At 48.2% G+C, this 10,376-nt stretch overlaps 1 protein-coding gene across 1 annotated transcript in view; it reads left to right on the forward strand.

Annotated features, from left to right (window-relative positions):
* The window catches only part of Anxa4 (annexin A4), a 55,856-nt gene that overhangs the window by 36,262 nt on the left and 9,218 nt on the right, over window positions 1-10,376 (forward strand). Inside the window, exons 5-9 of the mRNA XM_051154842.1 lie at window positions 1,275-1,388; window positions 2,619-2,709; window positions 4,378-4,457; window positions 4,937-4,993; window positions 7,709-7,802. Of these exons, the coding sequence (XP_051010799.1) occupies window positions 1,275-1,388; window positions 2,619-2,709; window positions 4,378-4,457; window positions 4,937-4,993; window positions 7,709-7,802 (436 nt within the window). The remainder of the gene's footprint in view (window positions 1-1,274; window positions 1,389-2,618; window positions 2,710-4,377; window positions 4,458-4,936; window positions 4,994-7,708; window positions 7,803-10,376) is intronic.

The raw sequence follows: 10,376 nt of genomic DNA on the forward strand, positions 1-10,376 counted from the left end.
CCTCTACCTCCTGAGTGCTGGGATTAAAGGCGTGTGCCACCATGCCCGGCCATTAATGGACTTCTAGTTCGTTCGTTTCATTCATTCACTCATTCATTCATTCATTCATCCAGTCCACACTTGTAGATTTAACATAAAAATATGCATGATAGAAATATATATTCCCGGCACTGGAGAGAAGACAGGAAAAACCTCTGGGGCTTGTTGGCCAACCAGCCTAGCCTAGGCTACCTCAACCAGCCTAGCCTAGGCTACCTCAACCAGCCTAGCCTAGGCTACCTGATCAGTGAACTCCAGGATCAGTGAGAGACCGTGTAGACCTCAGTTGTAGTGAGCAAGTGAAGAAGACACAAGACATTAATAATTGGCCCTTACAGGCTGGGTATTGTGGCACAAACCTTTAATCACAGCACTTGGGAAGCAGAGGCAGGCAGATCTTTTTGAGTTCAAGGCCAGCCTGGTCTACAAACCTGGTCCAGGAAATCCAGGTCTCTGTTACACAAAGAAACCTTGTTTTGAAACACACACACACACACACACACACACACAAAAAAAAAGCTCTGGCATTTACACACACACACTCATGCTTATGTGCACACACACGACCATATACCTACACACAGACCCACAAACATGTACACACATCTGTATGTGTGTATATACACAAACAAACAAAAATATGAGACCAGTGAGATGGCTAAATATGTAAAGTGTTTGCTGCCAAGCTGAGCAACCTGAGTTCGATTCCACGTGATAGAGAGAACCTTGTCCCTTAGGTTATCCCCTGACCCCCGCCCCCCCCCCCCGTTGTACACCTCAGCACCCCTCCACACACAAATAAATGAGTGTAATTACACATTTTAAAAAGAGAAAAATAAAAAAATAAAGTGTAATGAGAACAACCACAACAAAACACAATCTAACAAGAAACTGGCATTGTTTTATAAATTCATTAAAGTTTGGCTTAATGGAAAACGGCTACACTCTCCTTGTTGGTTGTACCGTGTGGTTTTGGTTGAAGTCGATAAATAAAATCTGGCCTTAGATAGTTGGAAAAGCGGGAAGTGTTTAACAGGCTTCTGGTGTAGCAGTCGACATGCAGATCTGTCAGATGACCTAGGAAACCACTGCGTGGTTCCAAGAGAGTGGCAGCACAGGGACAGAGTCTGGGTCCCGCCCCCACCACCCCCCCAGACATCCTTGCACCATACTTGAAGCGTGGCTGGCACGAGGGACAGTCACAGCTAAAGGGAGACACTTTCTCCTCGTCGCAGGACCTGATTGATGACTTGAAGTCGGAGCTGAGCAGCAACTTCGAGCAAGTGATCCTGGGGATGATGTCTCCCACGGTACTCTATGACGTGCAGGAGCTGCGGAGGGCCATGAAGGTCAGTGGTCCCCCTTGCACCCTCGGGGTCCTCGGTGCGCATGGTGATGGGCCTGCTGCCCCTCAGAAACCTGGCCAGTAGAGCTGGAGATCTGGCTCAGTGGCTAAGGGTGCTTACAGCTCTGTCAGAGGACTGCAGCCTGTATCCTAACATGCCTGTCAGGCGGCTCACAACCACCTGGAACTCCAGCTCCAGGGATCTGACATCCTCTTCTGGCCTCCTTGGGCACTGGGCACACAGGCACAGACCCACACACATATAAAGTGAAATCTTAAAGTTAAAAACAACAAAACAAAACAAAACAAAAACCATGGCATGCCCTTCTGAGATGGGGGAAAGAAAAGACGAGAGACCAGTTTTCCCCCTCTTGACAACTTGAAATATGCGGGGCGGGGTGGCACATGCTTTTAATCCCAGCACTGGGGGGGGGGGGGGGGGGGGGGGGGAGAGCAGAGGCAGGTGGATCTCTGTGAGTTCGAGGCCACCCTGGTCTACAGAGCGAGTTCCAGGACAGCCAGAGCTGTTACACAGAGAAACCCTATCTTGGGGAAAAACAAAAACAACAGTGTGCAATGTATATGGCAGTTGTAATTGAAAAATTATTTTCCCCAAATTTGCTGGGTCATTTGCTTCTTCCTGGGGCTGATAGAAGAGGGACTGGTCCATGGTGCTGGCAGAACCCAGGCAGGCATCAGGCAGGCACACGCATCCTCTATAGCAGAGCTGGCTGGCAGCAAGTGAATCTGAGATGCCAGCATAGTCGCCTTCCTTTGCTCCTCATTAAACGCTACACCTTGTGGAAGGTTCTGGACTAGGCTCTGGGGGACACAGAGAAGTAACAAGGTCTTTGCCAGAACATTCTGACCTTCAAAGAAAGAGAGCAGAGGTCAAGGAAAGAGCAGGACCACAGAGGGCACAAACTACTCCTAACCTGCTACAACAAGCACCAGATGGCACCTGGGCTCCACAAGTGTGTATTGTTATTAACAATGATTGTGGTGAACACACCGGGCTTGGCAGGCCAGTTACAAGTTAACGGGCCCCACTTCTGGACCCCCAGTGGGCTGGCATTACACTCTGCAGCTCCATGCCTGTATTCCTTCTGAATGCGGAACTCGATTTTTAATTTGTAGATTTAATTGTATTTTATTTGTTTAGCGGGTGCATAAAAATTGCACATTATTTTGACCCATGGACTCATACCATCCTCACCTCTGGCCTCACACTTAGGGAGCTGGCACGGATGAGGGCTGCCTGATTGAGATCCTGGCCTCTCGTACCCCGGAGGAGATCCGTCGAATCAACCAGACATACCAGCAACGTAAGTGGCATCCTCCAGGTCCTGCCACGGGCTGCCTATGACGTGGAAACAAGACTAGTGACTATTTCTCAGCTAATAGATTACAGTGGAGTTTTCTCCCCTTTTTTTTCTTTTTTTTTTTCTTTTTACTTATTTACCCATAGTATATGTGTTGTGTGCTAGGATGCTAGGAATAGAACCCAAAGCCTCTCACAAGCTAGGCCAGTGTTCTAGGCTCTAACACAGAGCTATTCCCCGGCTCTAGTGTTCTCTGGGTATGACACCTGAGGAGAAATCAGTCACACAGTAGGGGCCCTAGCTCGGTGTTCAGAGGCCGAACATAAACCTTGGGAGTCTGGAGGTAGACCCCTGACCTGACCTCAGCCCTGTGAGCGTCTCTGCAACCTGCTTGGCCAACAGAATAGTGATCCGGGGGAGGCAAGCAGGTCATTTGGTTCAACACGGCTAAGTAGCCGGTGTTGGATCTAACTTTGACCCTCAGTAGTATATTTTTAAGCGCAGCACAATTTGGTGAACATTTTCCTGGTGATAATTAACTCAGTCCTGTGTGTATGATAAAACTTAAGACATGACTACATCGGGCTGGAGAGATGGCTCGGTGGTTAAGAGCGCCGCCTGCTCTTCCAGAGGTCCTGAGTTCAATTCCCAGCAACCACATGGTGGCTCACAGCCATCTATAATGAGATCTGATGCCCTCTTCTGCAGATAAAGCACTCATATACAATAAATAAATAAAAAAAAAAGATATGACTACATCGAAACTCTTTGTAAAGTACATGTGACACCTTCCATAAAGATGTATTCCATAGATTGAATACATGTGGCATCTCTCATAAAGATAAGTTCTGTAGGTGGGCGAGCTCATGATAAGGGTCTGGGGAGGATCCCTTGTGGTCTCAGCCATACAAATAGCACAAAGGTCACCAGGCTGTTAACCGGCCTTCCGGGCCTTCCGGGAAGATAACAGGCTGTGTGGCCCTTCCCTTGAGGGAGAATTCCATGCATTTAACGCTCCTGGTTCCCCCTGGGGCTTGTCTGTGAGCACAAGACCCTCCATGCCTTCCACACAGACCAAACCCAGGATCTGCAGTTATCCTCCTAACCCTGGCATCTGCCCCGCAGAGGCTTCTGGGAGCTATAGAAGGTGTCACTCCTCAGGGAGATGTGTTAGATCCTCTCTGGGGACTTCTGTCTTGTGACACTGCTAGCCTTGGACAGCTTCCGTTGAGACACATGCAGAGCAGAATCTCAAACAGGAGACCAAGGAGGACTCCTGCTCTGCCAGCATCTGAAGAGACAGCCACCGCTCCTTCCTACTACTGGGTCATTTTCACCAGAGTCTAGTTCTGTTGTTGTTTTTACGAGTCAACGAGCTTCATTAGCATTGTTTACAGGAGCATGGCTGAGGGGCTACCTACAAAGCTGGGGTACCTTACCACTGCTTACACCGCTGAAGGTGCTGCCTTCCCTCCCTCCAGCAACCATTACCTGCCTGGAGATCCTCAGGAGGCTGGCGCCTCAGATTGTGAGAACCTTATGTGACAGCGTCTTGGGCTGAGCTACTCCAGCAAGCAGACTGGCTCGCGGAGGAACAGCGCTTGCCTGCTGGAGCATGACAGCCCTGGTCAGGTCTCTGTTTTGACATACCTGTTTCCAATTTCTTGGCAGAATACGGAAGGAGCCTTGAAGAAGACATCTGCTCGGACACTTCCTTCATGTTCCAGCGAGTACTGGTGTCCCTGTCAGCGGTGTGTGGCCTCCTCCGTCCCGGACACACACACAGACACACACACATACACACACTGTTTTAAAGAACAGCTTACCACACTGGAAATCAGTGCCTGTCTCTCACTGCTTAGTGTCCCTCTAAGGGGTCCCCATGGCCCTCCATGCTGGAGTTGATGAATTTGGGGTTGGCATTGCATCAGCTCCCCCAGGTTCCACCTCAGGTCCAATGTAGTGGTGGGAATGTGGGTGGGGCTGGGGTAGAAAGATGCTACTGCACTTTCGCCACATCAGAAGCCCCAGTGGGGCCCACACTCTGCTGGGGACATCTCCAGGACATAGGTCTAAGCCCTGGTGACAGAAGACAACTGTCCTAATAACCCTAACCTGAAGCCCCACCTTTTGAGGCATTTTGTCTCAGCGCCTTGGGTTTCCAGGCCTCTGTCTTAAGCCCCTGGCATGTCCATGGGTACTTGCTAACTCATGTCTGCTTCGCTCGCAGGGAGGCAGGGATGAAGGGAACTACCTGGATGACGCGCTTGTGAAGCAGGACGCCCAGGTTAGTGGACTGCGGCTTCCGTCGCGCACTTCCTCCTCGAAGGCAGGCCTCACTTGGTTGGTGGCAGCCTCTCCCACTTCAGGGTGTGTTAGTCAGGCTGAGGTGTGTTATAAAAAAGACTCCCATAGACAGTCTTTGGTGAGCAGGTTTCTCTCAGGGGTGCCTGGGACTCGGGGTAGCTCTGGGTGGCTCTGGACACTGTTTCTACGCTCCTGGATTCCAGGTCGCCTCCTTATTCTGGAGCCACAGAAGGATCCTAGGTAAGCACCAAGTCTCTGTGTGTGTGTGTGTGTGTGTGTAACCCAGGGCTTGGCTTATGCTGTGCAAGTAAGTGCTCAGTGTCTGAGCTAAGTCCTCAGCCATTTCAGGGGTCTTCTGAGTGACACAGCAGGAAGGAGCTGCCTCTTCTCCTCATACTTCCCTAAAGAGAACGGGAGGCAGAACGTATAGACACCACGTGCCTCTCAAAAGATAGCTGCTGTCCTGGCGTCCAGCACACTGCTGGCTGTCCTGACACCTGTCCCTGTGGCCAGGTAGTTTTAGTGATAGTAACTTTTTTTAAGGTTTGTTTATTTATTATGTATACAGTGCACATCAGATCATATTTACAGATGGTTGTGAGCCACCATGTGGTTGCTGGGAATTGAACTCAGGACCTCTGGAAGAGCAGACAGTGCTCTTAACCGCTGAGCCATCTCTCCAGCCCTAGTGATAGTAACTTATAAACAGTGGGCCTTTAGTAAGGCTGAGCACCCTTGCATAGCTTTTCTTAGGCATATATTAGGCACATATACCGTTGAATCCTTACAACAACCTTACGACTTTGACCCCCATTTTACAGGTAAGAAAACTGAGCCTCAGAGGAAAAGCTCCTTGCTTGAGCTCAGACCAAATAATGGAGTGCTGTGGTTCTGTTTCTTTCTTATGTTTCTGAGTTTCTATTGCTGCAATGAAATTCCATGACCAAAACTCAAGTTGGGGAGGAATTATCACTGTTTGTCATCTGAAAGAAGTGAAGACGGGAGCTCATATAGGGCAGGAACCTGGAGGCAGGAGCTGGTGCAGAGGCCATGGACGGGTGCTGCTTCCTGGCTTGCTCCTCATGGCTTGCTCCTCATGGCTTGCCCAGCCTGCCTTCTTATAGAACCCAGGACACCAGCTCAGGAGTGGCACCACCCACAATGGATTGGGGCCCTCCCCCACTGGTCATTAATTAAGAAAATGCCTTATAGGCAGTTCTCAACCGAGGTTACCTCCTTTCAGCTAACTCTAGCTTGTGTCAAGTTGACATAAAACTAGCCATGACAGTTTCTGTTGCTATGATAAACCCCACGACCAAAAGCAAGTTGGGGAGAGAAAGGTGGTTTATTTCTGTTTACAGAAAGGAAGGCAGTTCAGGACCCTGCAACAGAGGCAGCGTCTGAAGCAGAGGCCGTGAAGGAACACGCACGGCGCGTGGGCTTGCTTCCAACCTGCTTTCTTTTAACATGCAGGACCACAAGCTCAAGGGTGGCACTGCCCACAGTGTTCTGGGCTTTTGGGCATCAATAGTTAAAGAAAATGCCCAAGCCAGGCATGGTGGTGCATGCCTTTAATTCCAGCATTCAAGAGGCAGAGGCAGGCAGATCTCTGAAAGTTTGAGGCCAACCTGGTCTACGAAGAGAGTCCAGGACAGGGAGGGCTGTCACACAGAGAAAACCCTGTCTGGGAAAACCAACAACAACAAAAAAGTAAAGAAAGAAAAAGAAAATGCCCTACAAACTTCCCTGCAGGTAATCCAAGAGAGACATTTTCTCAGCTGAAGCTAGCTTGTGTCTCATTGACAAAAAAATCAAAAACAAAAACAAAACAAAACACCACCAACAAACAAACAAAAAAACCCTAACCAGCTCATGGAAGAACTGGGATTTGTGCTGACCCCTCTATTGTTAACCAACACCCACCCAGCAAGGAAGTGGTGCCACTTCATGGCAGGGAGTGAGCCACTGTGGAGCGAGCGTGCAGAAAAGGAGCTGTCGCTTGCGTGAGAAACAAGGGAGTGTGTGTGGAGTGTGGACGCCTCAGGCTTCGCAGAGTCCTTGGAGCTGCATGACCGCCTACACTGTAGTGCCAGACATCAGGGTCGCCTCTGCTCTCCTTTATTAACACAGTGGGCAATTTGTCAGGGTCTTCTGCATAACAGTGTCAACACACATGTGCACATACATACATGCACACACACATGTACACCCACATCGTAGAGATGGCGAGACAGAAAGGGGCTTTCAGTGGTGTTGTATCCCAACCTAAGGTAAGCTGAAAAAACATTTGCAGTGGGATGCTTAGCAGCAAGGTCCACTCCAGCCTGTTGGTTGGTTGCCTTTGTGAGCGTGGCTCGCTGTCTGGTTCCCACAGTCTGAGGAAGTCCCAAGCTGTATATAGGCTGGCTCAAGGAAGGATCAAGATGCAAACTTTGAAGCCTGGTTTCTGCTGACTGTATGTTGTGTTCACGCCACTGTGCAGTTGAAGTAAATGAAGGACAAAGGGTATGTGTGAGCGTGTGAGCGTGTGTGTGTGTGTGTGTGTGTGTGTGTGTGTGTGTATACACATAACACCTTTGCCTTGCCAACTAACAGAATAAGGCCAAGCGAGCTCACCTCCTAGAAGTCTTAGAACTATTTGCCCAGGTGCTCACAGCCTTTTTGGTGTTTAAACTCATGTTCTGTGTGTCATCAGGAACTGTATGAGGCTGGAGAGAAGAAATGGGGGACTGACGAGGTGAAATTTCTGAGCATCCTCTGCTCCCGGAACCGGAACCATCTGCTGCATGGTGGGTAGCTGCCCCACTACCTACCTCATTCAGTTCCGCTAGAATAGTTGATAACCTTACATTTTTTGTTTGTTTGTTTTTGTTTTGGTTTGGTTTTTGGAGACAGGGTCTCTCTGTGTATCCTTGGCTGTCCTGGAATCACTTTATAGACCAGGCTGGCCTCGAACTCATAGCAATCCACTTGCCTCTGCCTCCTGACTGCTGAGATTAAAGGCGTATGCCACCACGCCCCCGGCTTATTTTGTTTTTTTGAGACAGGGTTTCTCTGTGTAGCCTTGGCTGTCCTGGACTCATTTTGTAGACCAGGCTGGCCTCGAACTCACAGAGACCTGCCTTACCTCTGCCTCCTCAAATTCTGGGATTACGGGCTTGTGCCCTGCGCCCAGCTGATAACCTGGTATTTGTAAAAGATTGTTTCATTTTATGTGTATAAATGTTTTGATTGAATGCGTGTCTGTGCGTCATGGGTGTGTCCGGGATCCTTGGAGGCCAGGAGAGGGTGTCCAGTATCCTTGGAGGTCAGGAGAGGGTGTCAGATCGCCTGGAACTGGAGTTAGAGACAGTTGCGAGCCACCATGTGGGTGCTGGGAAGGGATCTAAACCCAGGTCCTTTGGGAGAGCAGCAAGTGTTCTTAACCACTGAACCATCTCTCCAGCCCTTGATAACCTTAAAAAAAAAGAATATTTTCATGGTGGTACATGCCTTTAATCCCAGCACTCAGGAGGCAGAGATAGGTGGATCCCTGTGAGTTGAAGGTCAGCCTGGTCTACAAAGTGACTTCAGGGATACACATAGAGGAAACCTTGTCTCAAAAAAAAAAAAAAACCCAAAAAAACAAAAAACGAAAAAGATGACCTTTCCCCCATCATGATGCAGAAAATAAACTAAATTGTTAGATATTTTTACCCCTGTAAATGTGGGAATCAAATTATCTGAATGAAAGCCAATTTTGAAAGATTAATTTGAGTAACTGACAGAGATACAATGTATCTGTAATAATGTAGCATTCCTTATTCCAGGAAACCAGCCTTCGCAGTCCATCCCTTCGTCCCTTCTCTAGCAGGCCCCAAGACATTCACTCCCTGTTACTTACACAGGAAAGTAACCTTCAGTACCCGAGGAGCCACTGAAACAAGTGTTGGTTGATAGTTATTTCTGTTTAACCTTACGGATAGATTTCTTGAAGGGTTATAGTGAGAGAGATTAGTCATGGGTAATTTCACTTTTTATCCCCTTTGTGTGTTGTTCCTAATTTGCTTCTGGTAATTTCTAAACTTTGCAGTGTGCTTCTCACTTCTTTGGGGAGAAAGAACGCTAAACCATGGTAAAGTATTTGTTGCCAGGCTGCGTCTTCTTATGAACAGCAGTGAGGACTCAGTGGAGCAGTTTGTCTTGTTGATGAGCTTTTTAGACTTTCATGGGCACCTCTGTCATAGCCGTGGAGTTACATACAAAGCTGGTGGGGAATTGGAGGAGAATGGGTTTGTGAAATTGAAAACACATCATAACTGCAAAGTTTGACACATTTACAAGATGTAGTTATTCTAGATGCTCCTCGGTGGCAAAAAGAAAGTAATAATAAGCAATTGTTCCTGTTAATTAATCATAGGCCTCCACCGGGAGACTTGGGACTTGCTGCTTTTTTTTATAGGATCCCCTTGCCTGGTCACCATGTGAGCTCCCTCTTGTGGTGATTTACAAAAACTGCAGGTCCTGGGACACATTTTCAATTCCAAGCATTTCTGTAGTTGAGCGGTTAAAAATTACCTGTTCCTAAGTTACCAAAAGACAGTTATTTTGGTCTTTTGAAACAGTGCTTCTCTGTGAAGCCCTGGCTGTCCTGAAATTCACTCTGTAGACCAGGCTGGCCTGGAACTCAGAGATACACCTGTCTCTGCCTCCCAAGTGCTGGCAGTAAAGGTGTGCACCACCCCCTCCTCACTTCCTGCCAGTATGAAAGTATGTTAGCAAAGGTCACTAAGGAGATAAACAAAAGGGATAGCTGTCCTAAGACATCTCTAGAAGAAGAGTGAAAAAATATATATTCATCACATTCAAAAGCCCTTGCCAAAAAGCAAAACAAAATTAGTTATGTGAAAAATATATTAAAAGAGGCAGCTAGCTGATAGCAGGGGTGACTCAGCTTTGAGGAGGCAGACTTGATCTTGTCTTAATGAGCCAAATGGATGAAGAGTACATAAGTGACTTCCAAGGCTGACATTTCAGAATGCTAGGGTCTCATGTTGTCCAGGCTGGCCTAGACCTCAGAGTCTACCTGAAGACTGGGCCAGCCTCCATCAGCCAAGTCCTGGGATTACAGGTGTGAGCCACCAGACCCCTCTGCTTAAAAGAAAGAAAGCAAATGTCCCCAAAGACTCTCTCACTTGGCATGGAGGACCAAGGTCCTCACCAGGGGAAGAGGGTGTCTGATGTTCTCCAAGGATCTTAGTATTCTTCCTCTTGGATGGGCCCAGTCTACCAGGCCACAGCCTGCCTGGGCCCTTACCCACAGTGCTAATTGGTTTCCTCTTGAAATATGCCAAATAAATAAATAAGTTGTGTAAGCTTGTATT

Source organism: Acomys russatus, chromosome 13 (genome assembly GCF_903995435.1).
Source record: "Acomys russatus chromosome 13, mAcoRus1.1, whole genome shotgun sequence".
In the NCBI taxonomy this organism is placed as follows: domain Eukaryota; kingdom Metazoa; phylum Chordata; class Mammalia; order Rodentia; family Muridae; genus Acomys; species Acomys russatus.